Source organism: Sus scrofa, chromosome 15 (assembly GCF_000003025.6).
Source record: "Sus scrofa isolate TJ Tabasco breed Duroc chromosome 15, Sscrofa11.1, whole genome shotgun sequence".
Taxonomy (NCBI): domain Eukaryota; kingdom Metazoa; phylum Chordata; class Mammalia; order Artiodactyla; family Suidae; genus Sus; species Sus scrofa.
In genome coordinates this window covers 55,563,216-55,590,886 of record NC_010457.5, presented here as the reverse complement: position 1 = coordinate 55,590,886, position 27,671 = coordinate 55,563,216, and the positions used below count along the sequence as shown (strand labels likewise).

Below are 27,671 nucleotides of genomic sequence, written 5' to 3'. Positions count from 1 at the left end.
AGACATAGAAAACAAACTTATGGCTACCAAAGGAGAAAGGAGAGGGGGATAAATTAGGAATTTGGGATTAACAGATACACACTACTGTATATAAAATATACAAACAACAAGGACCTGTTGTGTAAGATGGTACTATATTCAATATCTGGTACTAATAGGAATCTGGAAAAGGATATATATGAACTACTTTGCTATATGCCCAAAACTAACAACAATATAAAACAGCTATATTTCCACTAAAAAAAAAAGGAGAGAATTGCTTCATTTCTGGGGCACTCATCCAATAGTATGATCACATTCTTAGTATTGATAGGATTTGATCTGGGTGCTAAGTGAGAACTACCAAAGCAATCCCTGCTCACCAAGAGTAACGCCAGCTGCCACTCACCCATACTAGACCATTTTGGAACATCTTATCCTGAACCAGAGTGCCCAGCCAAAAGAAGGGAAGGAAAGCAGAATGCAGGTTCTGAAGTCAGATTTAACCTGCATTTGATCTCTGACTCTGCTCTTAACTTGCTATATTGACCCCTGTTTCTCAACTTCTTCATTTGCTATATGGAGATGGTAATAGTTTCTAGCTCTAGGTGATGGTTAGGTAAAGTAAACAAGTTAGTACACATAATACACCTTGGTACATAAAAGTACCCAGTAGATTTTAGCTATTATTTCAAGAAAATATTTTGTATTTTCTAAATGTTTTTATATCTTCTGTTTCATTTTAGTCAAAAGATAACACTGTAAGGAAAGGAAGCCAGTACTATTTCTAACCGTCTCCCTCCCATTACAGAGTTTGTGACTTAAAGACATTAATACTTTAAACACTCTTAGGTTATAGGAGTAGCATGTCTATTCATGAAAAGTAATAGTCCTGATGTAGTCCACTGTGATGGAACCATATCTGTTATTAGGTGTGTTTAGCTCCAGGCACTGTACTTGAAAGAACTGTTGACCAAAAGGCTCAGGGCTAGAGAAAAAGACTCTTAATGGGAAAGAAAACATCGTCAGAGGATCTAGTAATGTGTAATCTGTAGAAGAGACAAGTTAAAGGAGATAGAGTTTTGGGGAAAGATGTGAATAAAATATCTTTTTAAAATTTTATTCCTACTTTGGTTCATCAGTTTTCATTCTCTGGATAGTTTCTCTTTTAAATTCTTTTCATAATAGCCCAAGAGTTGAGAAACTACAAAGACACTGTCTAATCTTCATTGTGGTACTACTTAAAATATCCCTTCAAAAGACAGGCATCAGTGATGAGATATACTTATTTCTATGAACTCATGCCCGTATTGATTCTCCAGCTTTTAATTTGGTTTGATTCTGATTTAAGTATCAGTGTCTCAAAGAACTTCTTAGCTATACCTAGCAAGAAGATTAATCATGTCTCTGTGCCTGAAAGAAATTTAATAAGCTCTGATTATGCAGTTGTTATATCTTCCTGGGAATTTTGTATTAAAGGCTGATATGGTATTTTATTTATAGACGGGGAACACTGATCTCTCTTAACCAAATGATCAGTTTGAACGAGATGTGTTTGGTTAAGATAGCCAGAGCAGAGATTTTTTTTTTTTAATTTTTTTTTTTTTTAGGGCTGCAACCACAGCATATGGAGGTTCCCAGGCTAGGGGTCGAATTGGAGCTATAGCTGCTGGCCTATACCACAGCCATAGCAATGCCAGATCCTTAACTCACTGAATGAGGCCAGGAATCAAACCTGTGTCCTCACGGATACTAATCAGATTTGTTTCTGCTGAGCCATGACGGGAACTCCTGGAACATTTATAAATGTTGATTTATGAGGTAATGGTTAAATAATTATGGTACAGCTACACAATAGAAATACTATACAAAGACTAAGATAGACCTATATTACTAATATTTGAGCAAATTGCAGAAGAATATATGATCCATTTGTATGACAGAAACAGCAGCAAAAAGAACTCAGAAAAACAAAAATACCTTCATATTGCATAGAAAAGCATCTCAAATGATACTTGCACAAATATAAATAGTGACTACCTTTGGGAAGGGGGTTTTTTGGGCTAGAGAGAGAAACAGAACATTTTACTTTATATATATATGTATATATATATAATTTTTTTGTCTTCTTGCCTTTTCTAGGGCATATGGAGGTTCCCAGGCTAGGGGTCGAATCGGAGCTGTAGCCACCGGCCTACGCTAGAGCCACAGCAATGTGGGATCTGAGGTGCGTCTGCAACCTATACCACAGCTCACGGCAACGTCGGATCCTCAACCCATTGAGCAAGGCCAGGGATCGAACCCACAACCTCATGGTTCCTAGTTGGATTTGTTAACCACTGTGCCACGACAGGAACTCCAAGATATATTATTTTTATAATTTAAAAAGGAATTCTATTGGGGAGGGAATGGTGAGTAAATGTAAAGTAATTGATAATTTAAACCAATTAAAACTGAGAAAATACATATTTAGTACCTCATTTTTAAAACCGGATCTGAAAAAGCATATTTTTGTATGTCCCCAAAAGTGGAAATAAGTATTGGAATTTTTAAGTGTAATGATTTTGTATTTGTTTATATATATATTTTGTAAAAAGATAGCAGGACGATAAGAACATTACAAAGATGATGTCTAGGATTCATGAGTTGTTCAGAGAGGTAGTTTGTACTTGCAAAACTGATGTACACTGAAAAAAAGTAGAATATCCAGACTATGTCACCTGATGTGATAAATACTATATGATATGTATGAAATACTCTTGCCTTAAATGTTTCATTTGAAGGAGTTAGAAGTTACATGAAATACAGAAGATACCGTCACAAGTTAAATAATCAAATAGGAAAAGGAACAATTAACAGTGTTTCTTCAGTAAGTCAGTATTATAAAAAAAGGAGAAAGGAGGGAAGAAAGAAAGGAGGGATGAAGACTATTGTAGATTTAGGGAGGAATAAAGGTCCAATAACCAAATGTGTTTTTCCAAACATCCCGCAAACCAACTTTAAAAAGTTTTTGAGATAGGGTCTCCGAATGTTGATTGATTGGGCCTCTGAATGTTGACATGGGCATTAGATGATAAAAGGATTTCCCACTATTTTGTTAGATGTAATAATAACATTTTTTAAAAAGAAAATGCCCATAATTTTTAGAGGAACCTACAGAAGAATGTGGGGGTGAAATGTTATCGTGTCTTGAATTTGCTCCAGAATACTTCAGTGGGGAAAATAAAAGAGATGGCAGAAGACAGTGTAACGAAGTCTTAATAACTAATGATTGTTGAATCTGGGTGATGAGCGCATGATTGTTCAAATGAACACTGAAAGAGTTGAACAGCTCATAAAGTTTTATGATTCTTCTGATTTAGTAAAGTAGTAAGTCTTGCCTTACTCTGAATGCATGTATATACCCTTGCTGGTGGGCACACACACACTGTTTTCTGATTTGGGACAACTCCAGAAACCAGGAAGCTCATTCAGCATTAATTCTGGCTATCGTAAGATGATCAGCCATCTCAGTTTGCCTGGGATGAGCGTGTTTCCTGAGACCAGGAATGTCTCAGGCAAACCAGGATGAATTGGTTACCCAGTCAATCAAAAATCAAAACCCCCAGAAGGCTTGATCCACGTCAAAATGGAAATCTTAAAGAAATCCAAAATACACTACACATCATGAAGTTAGGCTGCTGCTCTCTGATGACTTATATATCATGGCTTCCCAGTTGTGGTTTTGTTCTTTCCTAGGGAATGCATCAAACACCACACAGTACTGTGTTGAAATGCAATGTAAATCTTTAACACAATTTCAAAGCCAAATTCACCAGGCTGGATAGGATTCCTGTCCTCTGTTGTCTTTTATTAATGTAAATCAAAAACTAACAATAACTTTCTTTCTTTTTTTTTTTTTTTTTTTTTGCTTTTTTAGGGCCCCACCTGCAGCAAATGGAGGTTCTCAGGCTAGGGGTCCAATCGTAGCTGCAGCTGTCGGCCTATGCCGCATCTGTGACCTATACCACAGCTCACTACAACACCAGATCCTTAAGCCACTGAGCAAGGCCAGGGATTGAACTCGCAACCTCATGGTTCCTAGTCGGATTCAGTTCTGCTGTGCCATGATGGGAACTCTGACTTTTATTTTTTTAATATCCTACTGTATATGAGGTGCTATGTTAAGCCTTAAAACATAAAATTGAGATTTATCTTAATTCATTCTCAGTGAGAGCACAGTGGATTATAGCAGACAGATACTTTATATTATTTTGTGACAAGTGTTTTAGTAAGATTGTGGCAAATAATTTTAGGACCAGTCTTTGGCAATCTTTTTATTACTTTTATTGCAGAAGTATTGTTCAAAGACAGAACAAAAGGAAAGGAGATATTTATTTGGAGTATCGTATTTTGGAATCTCACTTTTAAATTTTGTTTAGGGGAATGCCCTGAACTTTCTACAGGCATACCTCATTTTATGTGCTTCACTTCATTGTACTTTGCAGGTATTGCATTTTTAACAAATGGAAGGTTTGTGGCAATTCTGCATCAAATAAGTCTGTCGGTGCCATTTTCCCAACAGCATTTACTTACTTTGTATTTTTGTATCACGTTTTAGGAATTCTCACAATATTTCAAACTTTTTTGTTATCATAATATTTGTTATGTGATCATTCAAATTTGATGCATTCCCTAGGAAAGAACCAAGCCTGTGATCAGTGATCATTGATGTTACTACTATGACTCACTGAAGGCTCAGATGATAGTTAGCATGTTTTTAGCAATAAAATATTTTTTAATCTTAGACATAACACTATTATACTCTTAATAGACTATAGTATAGGGTAAACATAACTTTCATATGCACTGGGAACCAAAAAATTTGTGACTCATTTTATTACAATATTCACTTTATTGTGGTGGTCTGGACATGATGGGTATATGATGTCTCCTGTATATCCATATGTTGATGTCAACTAGGAAGTTACAGGAATTCGTGGTGCAGTGGGTTAAGGGTCTGAGTTGTCACTACATTGCAGCTTGGGTTGCTGCTACAGCATGGGTTCAATCCCTGGCCCAGGAACTCACATAGCCATGACCAGAAAAAAAAAAAAAAAAAAAAAGAAGAAGAAGTTACATTTATGAGAGTTTGGAGTTCAGCAAAGACAACTGAGCTGGAGATGTAATTGAGGAGTTGTCAGTAGATGATTGTTGTTTAAAGCCACAACACGTCATGAGATCACCAAAGGAATGAATAAGTAATGAAGAAAAGAGGTCTAAGGACACAGTCCTGGAGTTCTCCAATGTCAAGAAAGTGAGGAGCATCCAGAAAAGGTTTACTAGATGCCAAGGAGAGAAACATTTCAATAAGGAAGACGTGATCAGCTATGTCAAATAATGCTGATGAGTAAAGTAAGATGAGAACTGGTAAATGGCCAGTAGGAAATAACTTCTAAGGGTGTAAGATACTTAATAAGGTGATAATAAGCAATAACCACCATTTGTTGAGCTTTTACTGTATTAGATGCTCTGTGTAGTTATCTTTAATCTGCAAAAATAGTCTTGCATGGTAGAAATTAAAATTCTCATTCTACAGATATTGGAAACCACGGCTCAGGGACATTAAGATTAGTCCAAAGCCATGTACCTTGTAAATTTTGCAAAGGAAGAATGAAAACGCAAGGCTTAAAAGCCTTTACTCGTTTCCTTATATTGTGCTGCCTGTACTTCTGTTAAAGTTGTGTCCACAGTTTTGTAACAGAATTGTCAATTGTTACTATTTTAGCTATGCATAAGTTTATTTTTTCTTATGGCCTGAGTCCAAGAAGAAAACTTTGAATTATGGGGTTTATTTAAGTAAGGATTCTTTTTTCTGAAACATATTACAATACTGAAGAGGTTAGCAATAACATTTCTCTTACAGCAGAATAACGTTAGGATAGGTTTTTAGGTAGAGTTTTTTTTGTTTGTTTGTTTGTTTGTCTTTTTGCCATTTCTTGGGCCGCTCCCGCAGCATATGGAGGTTCCCAGGCTAGGGGTCGAATCGGAGCTGTAGCCACCGGCCTACGCCGGAGCCACAGCAAGGCGGGATCCGAGCCTCATCTGCGACCTACACCACAGCTCACAGCAACACCAGATTCTTAACCCACTGAGCAAGGCCAGGGATCGAACCCTCAACCTCATGGTTCCTAGTCAGATTCGTTAACCACTGTGCCACGACAGGAACTCCGAGTTTTTATTTTTGTGGTAGTTTCATACTTTATCACTCTGCATATTTGACTTTTAAAGTATTTCCAACAAAAACCCTTTTTTAAAGACTGAATCTAATGTGTGCAGGCTGGCAGGGACTGCTGTCCTGCACATAATGATGCCTTAAATTTTTTTTTCTTGTGTTTGCTAGTTTACAGCCACCACAAAAGTATCAAGTAACAAGTCTGAGTATTCTACAAATGGGTCTGCTTTTTTTTTTTCCCCAAAATTGAAATTTCACTCTCTTAATTGTCCTAGCATTTAGAAAATTACTCTTATCATTGCTTTGCCATTTGGCAGTTAGGGTATAAAGTTGGCACTATGTTGTAATCATTTACTAAATTTAGTCCTAGACCACATGATTTTATTGCTTTGAATCAAAATATAAGATTTAGTATATAATGTTTAGTTGTAAATTTTTTTCTAGAGGAAGAACCTCTTGGCTCTTAGTAGTGTAAGCTTGTTCAAATTATCCTTTGTTTTCAGTTTATACTTTTTGTTTTTACTTTCGACTTTTCTGATTTTTTTTGCATACACTTCACAGATTTTTATGTGCTTTACGGAGATACTATATAGTTTGCGTAATTAGCATCCATATTAGAATGACCGCTCAGAAAGTTCACCAGCTTGTTCCTCAGTCACTCTTCCAGTGATTTCAGCTACTCTCTAGCTCAGCTGCCTCTACTTAGATGCTGCTACCATTTTGCCAACTGACACTGTCATTATCTCTGTCTTAGATTAGTCCTGCGGTCTTCTATTCAGGTCTTTCTGCCATCAGATTTGCCCTCCCTCCAATTTATTCTCTGTAAAGTAGTGATCTTTCCAAAACTCCTATCTTAGTCTCATTACCACTAGTATCCTATAGGCACTTCAAATTCAATAAACCCAAACTTCACATTCTCTACCTTTGGGTTCCCTTCCCTTCTTCCCTCCCTCCCTCCCTTTTTTCCTTCTCTTCCTTTCTCTGTCACTGATGTTTCCAAACTGGAAACTGCTATATCCCTTACTATCTATTATCAGTCAATGATCAGATTCTAGCAATTCTCCTTCTTGATAGTTTTTGGCACTCACCCCTCAACTCCATTTTTTTCCAAACTGCTCTATTTCAGACCTTCTATCACTTTCTACCTGCTAATTACAGAGCCTTCTGATTTATTAGAGTTATATAAATTTCAAAATTATATATAAGCTAAGAATTATGTTACTATTTTCAAAGCGTTGTATTTTTGAGTCTCAAAATGATTTTTAAAAATTCAGAAACTAGACCTTTTTTGTTTTGACCTTCTATGTAAACAATTAATGTGTGTGTGTATATATTCGTTCATTTAGGGACTTAGTTTATTTTCATAATAATAAGAAATAAATACTATTATCAACTCAACTATATACAAATAAGATTTTATAAAAGATACTTAATATGAAAAAGGAAGATCTTTATGTGCATCATCAATAAAGATGTCACCTTTTCCATATAATATTAAATGTCAGCTATATCCTGTAAGAGCTTACTGACTTATTGACCACTCATCCAAAGCAGTTATTGTCTCTAGAGAAAACTTCCCACCTGCAATATAAAGTCAAATTCAGCCCTGAAAGGGCCATGATGTAGTGAAATGGAGATTTTCATTCCTTCCTGAAGCAGTTTAAAAAAAAACTAGATAAGATATATGAAACCAGGTGTTCCCTGGTGGCGCAGCAGGTTAAGGATCCAGCATTGTCACTGCCATGGCTCAAGTCACTGCTGTGGCCTGAATTCGAACCCTGGCTTGGGAACTTCCATGTATCGTGGGAGTGGCTATATATATATATATAGCCAGTTATACATATATATATATATATATATATGTATAACTGGCTGCATACAAACACACACACATATATATACATATATAGATAGATATACAGATAGATAAAATAACTGGTTTTCGGGAAAAAATATCAGGCAGTTCACGGCAGTGGTCCTTGAGAGAGAGAAACCAAGTAAAGTGAGTTCTGTGGTTACTCCAGCTTACCGCCTAGAAAGAACTTCCAAACCTAGACATAGGGAGGAGAAACCCACAGGAGGCACCCAGTGGTCTCCCTGACTTGAGAAGATGAAATTAGGTGATTGAGGAGACCAAGGTGGCAAGAGTTAACAGGGTGGAAGACCAGGGAAGGGAGAGCTGCACAGAGATGAGAGCTCCAGAGAGCTGCAAAGGGCCCCCTTAGAGTCTTCAGCTGAGTACTAATAATACAGGTATGAGGAAATTACCTGAGGTTAATAAAAGAACCCCCCAAAAGGATTAGAGGTAACAGTTCTAGCAACTCAGTCTTTAATAGTTTCTGTTGCTACCAGCCAGAGTCAACAAACCTCATAATTCATTAGACATTATAGAATCCTCACAAGGGTAATGATTCAGTAGAAGGGAAAAGTTAGTAGCAGACTAAAGGTTACTCTGGTCCTACTTACAAAGCTTAAAAGCAAGCTTTTAAAGCAACCTAACATCTGTATAACTGAACTCCCCAAAGGAGAGAAAGGAAAGAGAAAGGACAGAAAAAAATATTTGAAGAAATAATAGCTGAAAGTTTTCCAAATTTGGTAAAAACTATAAACAACAGATCCAAGGACCTCAGCCAGCCGCAAACGTCTATATACACTGAGGGGGAGAAAAAGAAGAAAACTGTACCAAGGTACATCACAGCCAAATTGCTTAAAGCCTATGACAAAGAGAAATTATGGAAATATCCAGAAGAAAAATCATACATACATAGAAATGAAGATAGGTTTCTAGTCTGAAACAATGCAAGCCAGAAGATAGTGAAATGATACCTTTAAGATGTTAAAGGGAAAAATAAGTCATTAAAAAAACTTGATAGTCCCTGGAGGTATCATTTGAAAGAACATTTGACACGTGTCTGGAGGCAGAAACTTGGCTGGGCTTGTTGTTTTGGGGATACAGAAATTTTAATCATCTATTTTTGCATGGCATTTTACATTTTAATGGTGCTTATACATGGGAGACAACTTTTCATGCACTTTTGAGATAGCTAGGATGGGTGGTTTTATCTCCATTTTATACTTGCGGGAGCTGAGATGTGTGAGTAATTTAACTTTCACAGTCCCATAGATCTGGGAGTGCGATCAGGTTTCCTGACTTATTCAGAACTCTCTTCTGTCTACCTGATCTCCTCATTATTAGCTGTAGATTGCTCAAAAATAGTTCCTAAACTTAGAGACTTTCAGAATATGAAAAATGTATGGAGTGCCTTGAAAACAGTATAGATAATACAGTATTTAGTAATTCCTTAGTATCTCGACAAAATATGTGAAGAAAATAAATAAAAAATCTTATTAAATCCCAAAGCCCAAGTAGAAGACATGACATGGTGGTACATTAAAGTATATTAGACCCTGTGTAAAAAGCCACAGTATTTACAGTATTTAAACTCTAAGTAAATGAGCACAGGTAGGAAAATTGCCATGGTTGCAGAGAAGCTTTTAACTAAAATAATGTTTTTTCTGATTTTTTTAAAAGGTGAGGAGAAGTTTGATTATTTTAATTATCATATGTGAGTAGAGAAGCTTTTTTTAATTTGAACCAGGTAGAGAACTTGGTTCAAATTAAAATGTGGTGGAAATTAGTTGAGAAAAAACTATTTTCCTCTTGTATTCATACTGCATATGCAGTACATAAAATAGAAGAATTAAATACTATCTTGACGTATTTCATTATATCCAAAGTAGAAAATTAGTTTTGACCTATTGCCAGCAACCTCATGGAATGAATATAATCCATTGTGGTTTTTGTTTCCACTAAAGTTTCTTCAAATATTCCTTAGAGGTGCTTTCAACATTTTCCTATTAAAGAGGAATTTTGAGAGCTAGCTTTTTAGGAAAGGCTATATGATAGAATTAGGATTTTAAAAGTTAGAATTCGAAAGTAGAATAAAGAAGAATGTTTCCAGTTATCAAGAATATGAACCTTGACATGGCTACCCAGGACAGTGACAAGGGTCCATAATGGAAAGAAATTAAGAAATTATATTGATAGAGTTCCCATCGTGGCGCAGTGGAAACGAATCCGACTAGGAACAATGAGGTTGCTGGTTCCATCCTTGGCCTCGCTCAGTGGGTTAAAGATCCAGCGTTGCCCTGAGCTGTGATGTGGGTTGCAGACACAGCTTGGATCCCGCATTACTGCGGCTCTGGTGTAGGCCGGCAGCTACAGCTCCGATTGGACCCCTAGCCTGGGAACCTCCATATGCCGTGGGTGTGGCCCTAAAAAGAGAAAAAAAAGAAAAAAGAAATAATGTTGAGTGTGTAAGGTAGTCCTTGGTAACTGGAGGTCTCAAAAAACCAATAGGAGAAGTGGGTACAGGGCACTAAAGTTAGAATTTACACCTAAGGTGAGTGGATTTTCTCTCCAATTAGGAAATGTGAATTTTTCGCACTTCGGCCCAGGATTTTGTGTGTGTATGTTAACATTTACTGTCTCTAAATAAGTAAGTACAGATTAAAAGCTGAAGCAAGAAGTATTTACCTGAAGAAGGGGATGGGTTTTTCTTTCTCTTTTCTAGTCAACTCCTTTACATCTAGCAGCAGGCTACAACCGAGTGCGGATCGTTCAGCTTCTTCTCCAGCATGGTGCAGATGTGCATGCAAAAGATAAAGGGTATGTGTATCAGTTTATTTCCTTTAGTGGTTTCACTCATGGCTTATTTTCAGCCTTTGAAATGCTAAAGTTTTTGAGCAGTAGACAAAGTCTTATATCCCATTGCTTTACAGTGTGTGTAGCGTTTTATGTTCACAGTGATTTGACTTTATTTTCATATTCCTGCTAATTAAGGGTTCTTCTCATAACAATTTCCTAAGTTAGTCTAATTTTATTGCCTTCTGTCATTTGAAGTTAAAAACTGTTTCTCTCAATTGCAATTACTATTTTTCACCTCTTAAGTTCCACTTCGGAAAGACAGAAAAAAACAAAAAATCTGATAATCCAGTAACATAGCTATCCTATTTATCAGATCTGAACAGGTCATCTTTTATTAATAAGCTAAAATCATAAGTATACATATTCTAATTTTTTTTCCTGATGAAATCTTGGCCTTCTAAACTGAGAAAACCTAAAACGTCCCTATGAAGGTTGATATGGGAGGGAGGTGTCCAGGAACAAGAAGATAGCATGTCGTTTATTTTATGAATAGGTAAATTTTGGAAAACTTTGTGCCAGATTCCTAGCTCATCTCCAGGGACATGGGAATTGGGTCTGCTGTCTTCTGTGATAGGCTGACATTTCTCATTATGCCACTTTAAGATCTAAAAGGTAATTGACCTGACTGCCGAGGTGAAGTAGATTCATATTAACTCATGATTGGCAGCATAAAGAAGAGAAGCCCTGGAGGAGGCTTTCTTTCACTTAGCCCCTCTCCATGTCAGGAAACATAGACAAGAAGAAAGAGCTCAGTACTTGAGACGGTTTTCAGAAGGGGAATCCGTCATTTCCAATCTGCTCTTTTCGGTGCTCTGTTTCTCTCTTGCTTGCACCAGGTTCTGTGCCATATGTAAATGGTGTCCTCATAGTCTAGGGGCACAAATGCCTGATGCTCTTGTACATCTCTGTTTCCTTGTGCATGTCTGAAAACAGATGGGTGTACAATAGGTGAGTCATCAAGAGAAGCACACTGCCAAAAAGGGGGTCTTTGACTCATGCAGAATGATACTTTCATGTGCAAATTATAATAGTTTAGATATTGAATTCCTACACTGAAAATTACCATGAAAATGAAATAAAGTGGTAGGACTATTTCAGTTCACTATCAGTTAATATGTACTTTATGTAAATACTTAATACATAGAACCTGCAATTTTCAATTAGTACTTGCACATCTTCCTTTTACCTAAATGCTTTTCTAATTGGTGCTTTAATCATTACATTTAATGCTATACATAAGATAAATACAAAAGATTGAACATTAGTTATGCTTTGTATCCCCTTATTAAATACTTTAAAATATTTTTAATGTAATTGTACTAGGATTTATTAGATTTTTGTTTCTAAGCATTTTTTGTATAAATGACTCAAAGTTGTTTGAAATTTCAGTATTTCAATTTGCCTTTTTCCATTTAGTGGACTTGTGCCTCTTCATAATGCATGTTCATATGGACATTATGAAGTCACAGAACTGCTACTAAAGGTAAGAAAAATTTTAAATATTGGGTATTAATTTGCTTTTTTTAAACTTGTCCTGAATTTTCATGGGGTTTTTTTTTCTGCCAACAAAATTTTTAAGACAATAAAATTGTTTTTTAAATATCACCATTGCCTTAAAAATTTTTAAATATCCAGCTTATTTTAAACTTTTTTAAAAGCTGAAATTAAAGAAATTAAACCACTTATTGACATTTCAAGTAATTTACAGTGAAATAAATGTCTTCTGAGTTTTATTTGATCCAGTGAAATGATTACTGACCTATAGCTTTTTTTTTTCTTAATTCAGCATGGAGCTTGTGTTAATGCTATGGATCTCTGGCAGTTTACCCCACTCCATGAGGCTGCTTCCAAGAATCGAGTAGAAGTCTGCTCTTTGTTGCTTAGCCATGGTGCCGATCCTACATTAGTTAATTGCCACGGCAAAAGTGCTGTGGATATGGCTCCAACTCCTGAGCTGCGGGAGAGATTGACTTGTATGTATTTATAGCCTAAAATCAATATTGCTGGTTGTAAATTGGAATATCTCATTTGTGTTTAGTTATTAGGGCTTTTGTTTTGTCTGACTTAGGTAGGAGCCTCATGTTCTTATATGTACACTGGCTTATAGTCCTCTTCTCTGATCATTACTTTTCTTTATGAATTCTGCAGAAATCTCATATACATATACTGTATTTATTTTGTGTTTATTTAAGCTTAATTCTAATTTGTATGTTAAGTATCCCTTTTTTAAAGGCTAAATAGGATGAGTCCATCAATAACCATTTATTGAGTACCCACTCTGTGCCAGGCACTGGAAGTGCAGCAGTGTACAAACTAGGAAAAAAAAAAAAAAACTCTGAGCTCACAGAGCTTATATATGTGGGCTATTAGTAATAATAGATACTTAACATTACTGAATAGTCACTATTTTCCAAGGTTGCACAATCATGTGTTTATTTCTTTTTTCTTTTTTTTGTTTTTTGTTTTTTGTCTTTTTAGGGCCATACCCGCGGCATATGGAGGTTCCCAGGCTAGGGGTCTAATTGGAGCTACAGAGCTGCCGGCCTACACCACAGCCACAGCAACGCCAGAGCCAAGCCATGTCTGCAACGTACACCACAGCTCACAGCAATGCCAGATCGTTAACCCACTGAGTGAGGCCATGGATCGAACGCGCAACTTCATAGTTCCTGGTTGGATTCGTTTCTGCTGCTCCACGACAGGAACTCCCCCATGTGTTTATTTCTTATGTGTGTTACAGCCCCAGTATAATCACTTGCCCAAATTTTAAATAAGATACTTTTTGTAATTTGGTGAAAGTAATCTTCTCAGCTACTGATACATATGACCTAAATTTACATATGCTTGTATTTTAAATAAACTTTTTATTTTAGGATAGTTTGAGATATACAGAAAACTTACAAATATAGTACAGAGAGTTCTCTTATACCCTGTGCCCCATTTCCCCATTAACATCTTACATTAGTATGGTACATATGTCACAGTTAACGAACCAGTACCGATACATTATTAACTAAAGGCTGTACTCTATTCAGATTTCCTCATTAGTTTTTACCTAAAATCCTTTTTCTATTCCAAGATCTCATTCAGGATACCACATTACATAAAATTGTCATATTAAATACTGATATATATTTAATTCTACATGTGGTCATTTCAGGTTTAAATTAAAGTAGGTGTCACCTAATTTTTATTTATTTATTTATTTATTTTTGCTTTTTAGGGCCGCACCAATGGCATATGGAGGTTCCCAGGCCAGGAGTCAAATTGGAGCTACAGCTGCCAGACTACCCCAGAGCCACAGCAACGCAGGATCCAAGCCACGTCTGCAACCTACACCACAGCTCATGGCAACACCGTATCCTTAACCCACTGAGCGAGACCAGGAATCGAACCCATATCCTCATGGATACTAGTCGAATTCATTTCCACTGCGCCACAACGGGAGCTCCATCACTTACCTAATTTTTAATTGGACCTGTGGTTGATAGTCTCTCTTAAATCTGGGGTTCTAAGACTCAGATTACTGGATTTAAGTGCTTAAGGAAATCTTTGGTAATTTAAGAAAAAGAGATACTTAAAATGTTGCTAACATCATTTTAGTTTATACAGATTGTAAGCAAGTTTATATTAAAACAGGAAGAGTTCTTTGCAATTTTGATCTTGTTTGAATGGAAATTTAAACTTATGTTAGTACTGGAACAGATGATATCTTCTAAATTACAGGCCAACACAAACCTGATTATAACTGGGCAGGTGTCTTAGCAATGAATCCTTGTAGAAGTACATTTATTCTCTCTCCCACTCATATGACTTTGGCCATATAATATCTTGCATTATATAGTTCATTTTTTCTGTGTAATGTTCTGTCTCCCCAGTGAAGTTTAAGTTTTAGAAAGACTTCTGGTTTTGTTATTGTCCTCTTAGCACCTGCACAATGCCTTGCTACCTAATAAAAATATGTTGATGATATTTATGTTGGAGCCTGTATATCTACCCCAACCTAGCACAGTGCATTGTTCAGGCTGTGTGCCAAGGAGAGTTATTGAATTGAATTTAACTTAACTCAAAACTTGTTTTTTATATCTTTTTAAAATTTCTTTCTTTTAGGAGTTCCCGTCGTGGCTCTGTGGTTAACGAGTCCGGCTAGGAATCATGAGGTTGCAGGTTCGATCCCTGACCTCGCTCAGTGGGTTAAGGATCCGGCATTGTCGTGAGCTATGATGTAGGTGGCAGACTCGGCTCGGATCCCGAGTTGCTGTGGCTCTGGCGTAGGCCAGCAGCTACAGCTCCGATTAGACCCCTAACCTGGGAACCTCCATATGCCGTGGATGTGGCCCTAGAAAAGACAAAAAGACAAAAAAAAAAAATTCTTTTAATTTATATCCTGAGCTCAGCTTTATCCCCATTATCACCATTTGACTTTTTTTTTTCTTCAAGTCATTCTGCAAATTACTATGGAATTTTGCATTGTATTTCACTGGTCCGTGTAATTCCCATGTAAACATTAAGATTTAACCTAAATTTATATAGTATGGCAAAGGAAGAAGTTTCTGCAACCTTCTCAGTATCTCCTTTACTGAATTAAATAAGATTCTACCAAGGAATCATCTGAAGGCAAGAATTTAGCAAAGTTAGAACTTCTCTAGATGTAGTTTTCATCTTCATGCTCACTGCTTTATACTAGATAATCACAATAACAGAATTGGGTGGGGGGGGCCCTGCAACCACGGCATGCAGAAGTTCCCAGGCCAGGGATTGATCCCAGCCACAGAAGTAGCAATGCAGAATCCTTAACCATTAGGCCACCAGGGAACTCTCAGAATTCTTTTTAGGAAAATTATACAGAAAACAAAAACAATACTTCAAAATTATGTAGCAACAAAAACATACCTATGGTTATAGCATTTTTATTACACATTGTTTTTCTGTTCTTTTTTGTCTAATTTTTTATTTGTTGTTTTCATGTAGCCAAATGAACACAGTAGTATGGGTTCTGTTTACATTGGAGCTGAAAATACTAAAAGTAACTTTCATTCTTATTTCAAAATGTATTTAGAAAGAGAAGCTTTTAAAGCATTTTATGTGTTAAATTTTCAGAGTAATTTAGATTTTTGAAGTTTCAAAGTCCTGTACTTTGAGGAATTTAGCAATGATAAAATACCACTAAACAAGAGGTTATATTTAAAAATTTTTTCCCCAAGCCTGCAATAACTTATTTTATAAATATTCAGCATTCATGCAACAAATACTTATTGGGTACCTACTGATTGCCAAATCCTGTACTAGGTGATCTGACTGCCATAGCAGATAAGACAGTTGTCATAGCCATGTGATGTAAGGCTAAAAGCAAGTACAAAGGACTTTGTAAGAGAATCCTAATGGGGCATGTCAGAAAGGCTTATCCAGAGTACCTGAATAGAGACCTTGAATGATGAGCAGTAGTTAATAAGGTGTGTGTGCATGTGCACATGTGTAGCTCTGTGTTTCTGTCTTTTGAGGGAGAGAAGAAAGTGACATGGGCCCTCAAAGGAATGGGAGAAAGGAAAAGAGAAAAAATTCAGTACCAGGCAGAGGCAAGGGCCTGAGAATGAGTAGGCCTGGAATGTATGTAACATGATATAACATTAGGTCACATATCATTTACATCTCTTTAGAACCATTTTCAGCTTTCATTAATAAGTAGTCATATCAAAGTACAATCCAACCTTGTAAAATAGAAAATAAGATTATTTGCTTTTAAAAAATAAGAATAATAGATTCTTGGAGTTCCTGCTCTGGCACAGTTAAGGGGATCCAGTGTTGTCTCTGGATCAGGATTTGATCCTCAGCCCAGTGCAGTAAATTAAGGATCTGGTGTGGCTGTGGCTGTGGTGTAGGTTGCAGCTGCAGCTTGGATTCAATTCCTGGCCTGGAACTTCCATGACACATGTGCAACCAAAAAAAAAAAAAAAAAAAGAGTAGTAGATTCGTAGATTCTTAGTTATGCAATTAATTTAGAAATGCCTTTCAGAAAATCTCTTATTTGCTTATACAAATAGTGAATAAACATTAACTCTTCTTTGAAACTTTTTCAGACTCTGGTACTTCCCCCATAACTCAGTTCTTCCCTACTCTGTTTCAAGACATAATCATTATCAGTATTTTAGTGACTGTTTCTCTAAATGTCTTCTTGTATCATTAGTTATATTTAGTTGTGGTGGCAGTAATAGTAACAATACCAAAAAAAATGGATCAACCTGTCCTTCCTCATCTGCTATTTGAATTTTCATTGAATAATATATACTTTCATGTCAGTATATGTACATCCATCTTTTTCTTTAAGGGCTGTAAAGTATTCTAGTGTCTTAAGTGTTCACAAATTACTTAACTGGTTTCCATTTGTTGGACATTTAGTTTGCTTGTTTTAAAACTTTGCTGGTGTAAGAATCTTTGTATGTATATCTTTATGAACTCTGAGTAGAAAATAGTCTTTTTCAGAGCATATCTATTTCAAAATTTTTCATTAACCTACATCCTCATCCTTTGCACCTTTATCATATTGTCTTGTTGTTGTTTTTGTTGCTAAAATAGATGAATATGTAAAATTAATAATTTTCCTACTTTATAATCATGCTAATGATTTTTATAGATTTTAAATATTTGTATGTCAACCATTATTTCATTAACAGATGAATTTAAAGGTCACTCTTTACTACAAGCAGCCAGAGAAGCAGACCTAGCCAAAGTTAAAAAGACACTTGCTTTGGAAATTATTAATTTCAAACAACCACAGTCTCATGAAACTGCACTGGTAAGATCTTATTGTTAATCCATCCTTGGATCTGTAATGGCAGTATAAATGCAAAATATGACTTTCATTTCAGAAACCTTCACTAAGTAGTTTAGTATTTGAAGTGCCAGGAATTTGCATTTTCATGTTGGCTGCATTGATTTTTAAATTTGGTTCAGGAGATGATTGCTTTCATGGATGAGAGAAAAGATATTTGCTCAGCCTTAATTTGAGAATTATTTTTACCTTTGTCTTTACCCAACCATATTAAAACAAATCTACTTGTGGCCAGTGCTCTCATAAAATACATGATGTGATTTTCTCTATAGAATCTTTTTTTTCTGTGTTTGCAAGATAAATACTGTATTTGCTTTCTGCAAAAGATTATTTTCAGAGATATTTACATCATCCTTTTGAACAATTGTATTCAGAGACCCATTACATTTATTATAGCAAAATGGTAAAATTACGGATTTTTTTGTCCCTGTACAAATTGTTTTTAAAACTGTTCATGTTATTTCTTCTAATATACTCTCAGAAAGATTAGTCTATTTTCCTTGTCATTGACCACATTAAGTTTCAAGTATAGGGTTGATTAGATTATGCCTGAGTTCAGAATTTAAGCGTAATTGATTCCTCTATCACAGACCTCTAAATATGCTTCAGTTAACATTCTCACTTTATATCTGGTACAAAAGGGTCAAACTATAGGCAAAACCTGTTGAAAACAAATTATAAGAGTCACCAAACCATGAGTTCCCACTGTGGCACAAAGTGTTAAGGATTTGTCATTGTCTCTGCAGTGGCTCGGGTCACTGCTAAGGCACAGGTTTAGTCCGCAGCCCAGTGCAGTCAGTTAAGCATTGCCACAGCTGTGGTGTAGGTCATAGCTTTGGCTCAGATCCCATCCCTGGCCCATGAACTTCCATACACTGCAGTGTGGGAAGTTGGGAGAAGTCACCAAACCAAAACAGGCCAACTGTCTGTGTGCTTAAGAAAATGGCTCTTTCACTGGAGTTCAGATACATTTAAGCTACGTAGCATTATGCCAGAAGACACTCAAAGCCACAGAATAAACCTGACCTGCTTTTTTTAGAGAATTAATTTTATTCATTAGTACATAGGTATTTTTTTTACTTTCAAAAATGTCATACAGACATTGATATAAAATGAATGTTGTATAAGTAGAAGATAAAACATCATTTTTTGAGAGTATTTCTCCCTCTAAGTTCCTTCAAGCCTGTTACCTTCTTACCTGTCCCCAGGCTGATGGACTTATTCTCCTGCAGTGTGCTAGGAGTTCCTCTAGGAAAGAGCTTAAGAAATATTGATGTGTGTGGCTGACAGCCTCCTGAAGGCCGGAGTAATTCAGTTATAGATTTCTGTAGCTTTGGAGAGGAAGCATTCTGATACCTTCGAGTAAATATATACTGGATAATTACTTACTGGCTAAAGGGAAAGAAACGAAGTCTCTCTTAATGTTCACCTAAGAGTGTAATTTCACCTTGGTTTAAAGGCTTGTGTTTTGTATTCCCAGTGCATTTAGGAGGAATTTTGGTCATATCCATAATGTTAAAGTACATGTTTTGAGATGTGTTTTAAATAGTCAGCAGGTACTATTTACTTCAGAAGTCTACTTTTAAATAGAAGTTTATTTCACTAATTTGGTTTTCTTCACAGCACTGTGCTGTGGCCTCCCTGCATCCCAAACGTAAACAAGTGACAGAATTGTTACTTAGAAAAGGAGCAAATGTCAATGAAAAAAATAAAGAGTAAGTACATTTGCAGAAGGAGTTGCTCAATTCTTAAAGGGCAAATGCATTATAAGTTAGGAGATTACCTTTTCCATTCTGTTCTCCATAGTTTCATGACTCCCCTGCATGTGGCAGCAGAAAGAGCTCACAATGATGTCATGGAAGTTCTACATAAGCATGGAGCAAAGGTAAGGCATACACCTGAAATAAGGTGCTAACCTTGGCATTGACTGGTTAGCTGCACTTAAGATTGTTCCTCTTCTCTCTGATTCTCCTGAAGAAATTAATCTTGTAAGGGACCTTTATCATTGTATTTGAATTCATCAATTCTCCTTTAAAGCTGATTTAAGTCTTGGTATTAATATAAAGATAATTACCTGTGTTTTATTATACTTTACTGTCATTCTTCTGTAAAGCATGTGGCTTTATAGGTCTTATCATTTGAAATACATTTCAACTTTGTATTGTTTTATATTAATACTAGAATTGACATATTTTGATAGTCAACATAATGATGGTTTGTCAGAAAATAATTTATGTAAATGATTGGCACAATATTGCTACTTATTTTAGAGAACATTTATTTCTTTAAATTGGCAATGATAATTTTTTTAACCTCAATATTAAAGAAATAAGAAATTTTAATAACTATTTTCACTGGCATTGTCTGAAACTCCATGACTTCATGAATTGCTTGAGGAAAGTTTGCTCAAAGAAAGCAAAGTGATTGTTTTTCAAAGGTGACTTGAACTTGCAAATTTTTAAATCCTCAAGAGTATATATGTATGTATATTTTAAAGCAGGAGTCTCCAAAGTAGGCTATAGACACTCAAGGGAATGTACATGTTGGACCATTGAGGGCAGGAAAAATAATACTAGAATTTTGATTTATTAAAATAGTAATTTCTTTAAAAATAAATTAAAATCTAATATTTCATACACAGATTGATGCTGGCACTCTCATTATGTCCATGTGTCAGTCTGTTTGAATTATGTCAGATCCCCCAGGTTCTTCCTGAGGAAAAGCAGATGTTGGGTATGGGGGGATTAATGGTGATACACTCACTCATCTGCTTACTTCAGCATGTTCCAACGTATTGTATTTTACATGTGCACACACAAGTAGATTTATGGATACTATCCTACACGATACAATCTTGATCAGTACCAGTGCTGATAATCGGAGGGAATGAACATGACAGTCTTACAACATGAAATGGTTATCTGACTATTAGTATTTTCAGAAATTGACCTACTTAGTTGTTGGGCCTTTTTTTTTTTTTTTAAATGAAAATAAGGGGGTTCAAAATTCACTAATAGTTCTACAGTGACAAGTGATTATTACTTGTATGTAGGTACATTAAAAAAATAAATAAATGTAATCAGAACCTTAAAGGTAAGTTATAAGAGTTCTCTTGTAATACAGGAGGTTAAGGATCTGGCATTGTCACTGCAGTGGCTTGGGTCATTGCTATGGCGCAGGTTCAGTCCCTGGCCTGGGAAAGTCTGTATGCCATGGGTGCAGCCAATACAAACAAATAAGCATTTTAATGTTAATACCTCATAATAAGTTTGCAAGAATCAAATAGATGCAATTTCACTAGCAGAATCCAGTTAAAACCTTAACATAATTAGTAAGTTACATTAAGAATGAGCCTTGTGGAGTTCCCGTCGTGGTGCAGTGGTTAACGAATCCGACTAGAAACCATGAGGTTGCGGGTTCGGTCCCTGCCCTTGCTCAGTGGGTTGACGATCCGGCGTTGCCGTGAGCTGTTGTGTAGGTTGCAGACGCGGCTCGGATCCTGCGTTGCTGAGGCTCTGGCGTAGGCCGGTGGCTACAGCTCCGATTCGACCCCTAGCCTGGGAACCTCCATATGCCGCGGGAGCGGCCCAAGAAATAGCAAAAAAGACAAAAAAAAAAAATGAGCCTTGTGATTTAGAAGGCTTTGCTAACAATGCACTAGTCAAGGGGCTAGATCACAATTTTTATAAAATTTTTGTAAGGTTTTTTTTAATTGGGCCAAAAGATATTTTGTACCACTGGTAATTAAAAGATGTTTAAGTATTTGTTTCATCTCTTTCCCAACCCTTGTAATTTCTTATGTATAACTTTTATCTATATTGATTATATATTAGTTTAACACTGCTTGGTTATAATTTACAAATGAGCATAATGTACATTGAGAGGGTTTTCAAAGCATTTTTTTACTCCTAAGGTGCAGGATCCAAAAATTTGGATATCCTTACTTTGAAAGGACAATTGATGATTTTAATTAAACAATCAGGATGAGCTGGAATAAAAGGAACAGAGTTCTACAGATTTATTACATATTTTGAGGGTACAGCTACTGCATTGTTATATAAATAATGTCTAGTTGCTCTGTCAAGCAAGAAATAATAAGCTAAGTGGGCTCTCTGCTACACTTAAGAGCATCATATGTTTATCGTTGACCTATTTTTTTTAAATATCTTATGGCATTTATAATGTTCTTGAACAACCATGAATAATGCCCTTCATTTTGGGAAAGTATCCATTTGTTGTCTCCCATGAGTCATTTTATTTCATGAAGGTTCAATGAAAAATAACATTATTTTATATAACCTGTCCTAGTCAGCATTACTCTAGCTCTTTGGTTCTAAATCTTTTTCTGCCCTTCCTGTTCACAGTACATTCTCATCAGTAACGTCGCAGTTCATCAATGGGGCATGTATAATTTTAAACACCCTGCCAGTGAATAGAATGACTTTTAGATGCGATCAGGTGTGTTCAGGGTGGTATGGCCATAGACTAGAATGACTTTTGAACTACTATATCTTCCCTAGTCCTTTCACTACATTCAAATTGAGAACTCCCGCGATTAGGTAATTTAAAATGGGAAAAAAATGTATTTAATCAGATGCCAATACCAATCCCAGTTTCCAATTTCCATCTTCCCATTCACTCATTCCCTGGTTCCAAGGCAGACCGCTCTCCCCCAGGGTTGGTTTATCTGGTGACTGACAAATGCATTAATAAAATCTTGCTGTACAAATCCAACTTAGCACCTGTTGGGGCCTAGTGGTTGCTTGCCTAGTGTTCTTTCTGGGGAACTTAATGGTTTCAGTTTCATTTTTGAATGACTCCTCGTTTCCGTTTGATTCTAAAAGCACCTTTTGAACAAGAAGCACCACCCTTGAGTTAGGATTCAGCCCTCTTACTCTGCTTCCACCATTCTGCTATCTTTCCCCTCCTCGTGATGAATCTAGTTCTCAAGCTAAGACTGTTAAATTAGAAAAGGCAGAGAATTTGGTAGGGAGATCTGATACCATTAGCTAATTTGTCTTACTTAGATGGTTAGAACTTAGTAGTATTTATATAAGCCAAAACATTCTTTTGTGTAAAGTTTGTTGATAAGTACATAGTTCATGTTCATTGTTATGTTAAATTAAGCGTATTGTGTATATAACATGGATAGGTATACTTTTCAGTTTAGAATCCTCCACTTTCTAGTTGTATGACCTTTATAGTTTATTTTAATTCACTGACTCAGCATTGAGAGGTAAAATAATAAAGATTGTTTGCTGAATACTATGGGAAATACCAATTTAGAAGTTAATGCAGTTATTAACCCAAAGCTAATCCTGAACCAATTTAGTGGCAGTAATGAAATAGGAAGAGAAAGACGAAAGCCATTTATGAGAAAATAATTATATTCCTTGGAAATGAACTGGGTGTTAGAATGGACTTAGAAAATGGTGGTACAGTTAAGGAAGTGAGAAAGCTAGAAAGAAATACTGGTTTCCTATGACTTAGTAATGATGTTATACTTGTAGCTGACATGAAAGAGTGACATTTGGATAAAACTGGCTGTTGGAAGTATGGCACTTGAGTATGAAAGAGAGTTTAGGATTAGAAAGGTCTGTTGGGAAGCCATTGACATAGTGATCATACATTGTGGCAGCGAGGAAGGTTCCTGGTAGAGAATATGGAGAGAGGAGAGTTAAGAAAAGAACCTTTGAGGATTACTCCTGTTTTTGGAACAGTTAGTGGGAAAAGGAAACTGAAAGGCCTTTCACAATGTCCATTGAGTGCAATGGGAGTATGAAGAAGGAATGGGTGATTAGTGCCACAGAGAGACATCAAGGGAGACAATCCGTTTAATTTTGCAATTTTCACATAAGGGCTTTGGGAGCTTTTGAAGGAGGGATTCCAAATATACAGATATAGAGAATTTTATTAGTTAAGATCTTGGCAGTAAACAGCACACTCAGAGTGGGTGATTTGAGGAAGGTTTATTTCATAAAGGAATTATGTACAAAAGTGTAAGCAAGGTTTAAGGAAATCAGCAACGGATGAGGTAATACCAGCAGCTAATGGGGAGCTATCATCATCCCTGGGCATGATGGGCCAAGGAACGGGGAAGCTGTATGGAGAAGGCCACCTGACAGCGTTTGGAGCCTTTGATAAAAAGGGTGTGTCCAATCTATTACTCCTCACTCTTCTCCTTCCCAGCAGTCCTCTTGTCATCACTTCACACTGGCCAAGTACAACAAAAAGTTAAAGACGAGAGTCCATTGATGTGATACATACAAGTGACTTTCCTAGGACACAGAGCAGGGTGGAGGATGGATATGAATCCAGAGAGGCAAGCAGGCAATATTCAGCAAAAGGGTAAAAAACAGATGACTAGAGTAAGGAAAGGATGGTTATGAAAAACAATCTCTACCAACTCCCTGCTTTGCAAGATAATGTAAAGCCTAAATGGGAGAGACATGAAGATTTTATCCTTTTTTATTGTTAGTCTCCCTTGGCATTCTGCATTCTGTTACCACTGCCTTGTCTGCTACCATTATTAAATAGAACTTAAGCCCTAATACTAATTACATATAGTATTATTAATACCTAGAAACAAAAGGTTTAATTCAGAGGTGCTTTTATTTTCATACATGAAAACACTGCTGTTTTGTCATTAGTGAACATCTGTTAAATGTGTGGAACATGAAGAAATTTTCTTGATGTTCATATGTCTTAATTTGACAGATTTATTTATACTGTATGGAAGAAGAAATTGTGTCAATAGTAATTGGCATTTAATGGGCTTATTTCTCACATTGGGAGTGATCAAGAATCTTTGCTCACTTTGGAGAAATGTGTTAGCTTATTAAAAGGATTTTATTAATGCTCTTCTAGAGGTGGCTTGATAAGCAGATTCTGTTAGCCCAAAGGTGTTAAAGTGGCTTTTAAAGATATAGATCCAAAGTAGCTTTTATAGTTCATTTAATATCCAAGGTTTGATCATATCAAAATGAGGTCCAGAGGGGCCAGTGTCTCAGAGACATTTTAGTTACTGTTTAGTTACATCTACTGAATCTTCATTAGGCACAAGTGGAAATTTGTTTTAAACTTAGTTATATAAAAGTATGCTGATTACTTCTGTGGGAAAACATATGCTTAATCCCAAAGAAATAATCTGTAGGAATTAGAGCTGAAGTTCAGGAATTTGGAAACCGGTAGTCACCTTGGCTCACATTTTCTTTCTTCATCTGTCTCTTTCTCTTCTGAGATTGCATAGCTTTCTTTTCTCTGCCAGTCTTTGTTCATCTGCTTCATTCTTCTTTTTATACTGTATTTTTCTGTTTTACTTCTCTATGGCAGCCCCTGCTTGGTAAGTCTTTGGCTTAGAAATATACCATGTGCAGCTGCCATCTCTCCCAAGCCTCAGGGATGAGAAAGGGAGAGCAGGAATAAGACTTCAGTCTGTTCAGCACAGCCCTGGGCCTGGCCCCTCCAGACTAATCAGTTATGTTCAGTGAGTTATTTCTCTGACAGTTAAGGCATGTGGGCTAGGTGAGCAGCACCCCTTTAATAAAGCAAAGAAAGATATACCATTATAATGTAATATAGACCTCTTTTCAGAGAACTTGATTGTTCCTTTTAAAATTCCACATGAATGTTGAAGGTTTACAAATAGTAATATACTCAAGTTTGGCTAGTAAACATTAATCTAGTTTCATGTCGCTCAAATTACATTAAAATTTAACTTCTTAGACAAATTCTATACTCTGTGGTGGGTTCATAACACATTAAAGGATTAAAAACATATTAAAGTGAAATATTAATTACCATAGCAGAATTCCAGCTAGGGGAGTTCCCGTCGTGGCGCAGTGGTTAACAAATCCGACTAGGAACCATGAGGTTGCAGGTTCAGTCCCTGCCCTTGCTCAGTGGGTTAAGGATCCGGTGTTGCCGTGAGCTGTGGTGTAGGTTGCAGACGCGGCTCGGGTCCTGCGTTGCTGAGGCTCTGGCGTAGGCTGGTGGCTATGGCTCTGATTAGACCCCTAGCCTGGGAACCTCCAGATGCCGCAGGAGCGACCCAAGAAATAGCAAAAAAAAAAAAGAATTCCAGCTAGGAATTAAATTTGTGATCATTTTGTCTCTTTTATTCCTCAGAGGAGGTGCTTTTAACTATGTATATCTCACCATGGATTACAATGGCCTATAAATATATCTGTGAAAACTTTAGAGTCAAATTAAATTATGCTTTTATTACAGATAAAGTGAACCAGTTATTTTCAATATTAAACAGTTCTATCAACACTGGCATTTAACTTTTTATTACCAGAATGTACTGATTTGTCATTCTAACAGGACATCCATTTACCAGCCATTTTCAGACACTCACTGTATAAGGCATTGAACTTACTCTTGTGGAGTATATATGAAGTTTGAATTTATTAGGATTCTTCTCTAAAAGGTCTTAAAATCTAAAATAATTTTGTCTAATACAGTCCACTTGAATGTCTGTTTTACAAATTGGAAAAGTAGTCTAAGAGAAGGACAGGTAGATTGCTATTCAGAGGAAAGAACAGTTTCTTCCATTGGTGGTGCCAGGCTGGGGGAGAGATTAGAGAAATTTTATGAAGAAAACAGAATTTCAGCTAGGCAGGCCCAAGAATTAGATATTTTTAAATAGATAAAATACAAAGAATATATTTCAAATAGTCAGGAAGGCAAAAGAGTTTGCTTGTTAGTCAGAAGTTGTGATTAGTCAGTCCAGTGAGTACAAAAAAGGGTCTCATTGGAGAGCTTTGGTTCTGTTCTCATAGGAAATTTTTGAATAGGCAAATGGCATGAACATAATCTTGCTTTAGGAAAATAGATAACTTCCTAGGAAACTACTTTCTCTTAAAAAAACAATTACAGAAATGTAGACTCAAGGTATATGTATAATAGTTGGCATAACCATTTAGCAATATTCAACAAAATTAGCTTATTAAGATTTTTGTAAAAAGGGATGATAATGAGATGTTTCTTAACTCCAAGCTAAAAAAGTTATAGTATGCTTGCCACCTGTTCCCTAGGTTATAGTCTCTGTCTGCCAGGACATAGACCTGTTTCAGATTCATGTCTTTTGTCCCTCCATTATATTTATTGATGCCCGTTGATTTTTCTTTATCATTTTTAACTCTCAGGACACTTTTACTTTCAAAGTTTCCTGATTTGGGGGAAAAATGCTTTTTCATTCTAGCTAACGTAGTATAGAGACTGTTTTCGACTCTCAGATGACTTGATATTCAACTTAGTTTGGGATATACACATGTTCACAGTTGAAGTAAAATATAACATGAGTTCACATGCCTGACTACAGAAACGTCACAGAACAATTCATGATTAATTACCAAATGGGTTATGTGGACAATGATGGCTTCAGTTTAGGAGAGAGTGAAACTCAGTCTTAAACTTTTGAGACTTGGCTGTTCACACTGATTAGAATTTTGAAAGAGTCTCCTTAGCCACTTCCCTGTAATCTGCTTGTCGGTTTCCAGAAGTGTTTTGGCATTTTTGAATCATAATTTTATGTCCTGTACATTTCAGGCCAAATACCATTGTGATTTTATATCATTTTATCCAGTTATCCTTTTTGGAAAATCATTCTTAACTATTAAAATAAAAATAAAGATACATACCTCAGCTGTTAATCTCAAGATACCAAAAAAAAAAACAAAACAAAACGAATATGTTTGTCTTTAAAACTGCCAGACATTTGTTATTCTCCTCACACATCTGAATATGTATCCTGAGCCAGTTCTAACAATTTAATTACCACAGTTGAAGTATAATGTATTAAATATAGCATTTTTCTTATTTGAGGCAGTTTCTGTACTTTAGAGAAAATAATCTCTTTAGTGCTGAATGCTAGGTATCTTCGATGACATCTTCTGTCATATCCTTGTGTTAGAGCTTGTGGTAGGGGAAAATAAAAC

At 36.1% G+C, this 27,671-nt stretch overlaps 1 protein-coding gene across 1 annotated transcript in view; it reads left to right on the top strand.

Annotated features, from left to right (window-relative positions):
• TNKS (tankyrase) overlaps positions 1–27,671 on the top strand; it is a 167,671-nt gene that overhangs the window by 90,658 nt on the left and 49,342 nt on the right. Inside the window, exons 6-11 of the mRNA XM_003133396.5 lie at positions 10,768–10,862; positions 12,318–12,384; positions 12,688–12,874; positions 17,573–17,694; positions 19,354–19,445; positions 19,537–19,615. Of these exons, the coding sequence (XP_003133444.2) occupies positions 10,768–10,862; positions 12,318–12,384; positions 12,688–12,874; positions 17,573–17,694; positions 19,354–19,445; positions 19,537–19,615 (642 nt within the window). The remainder of the gene's footprint in view (positions 1–10,767; positions 10,863–12,317; positions 12,385–12,687; positions 12,875–17,572; positions 17,695–19,353; positions 19,446–19,536; positions 19,616–27,671) is intronic.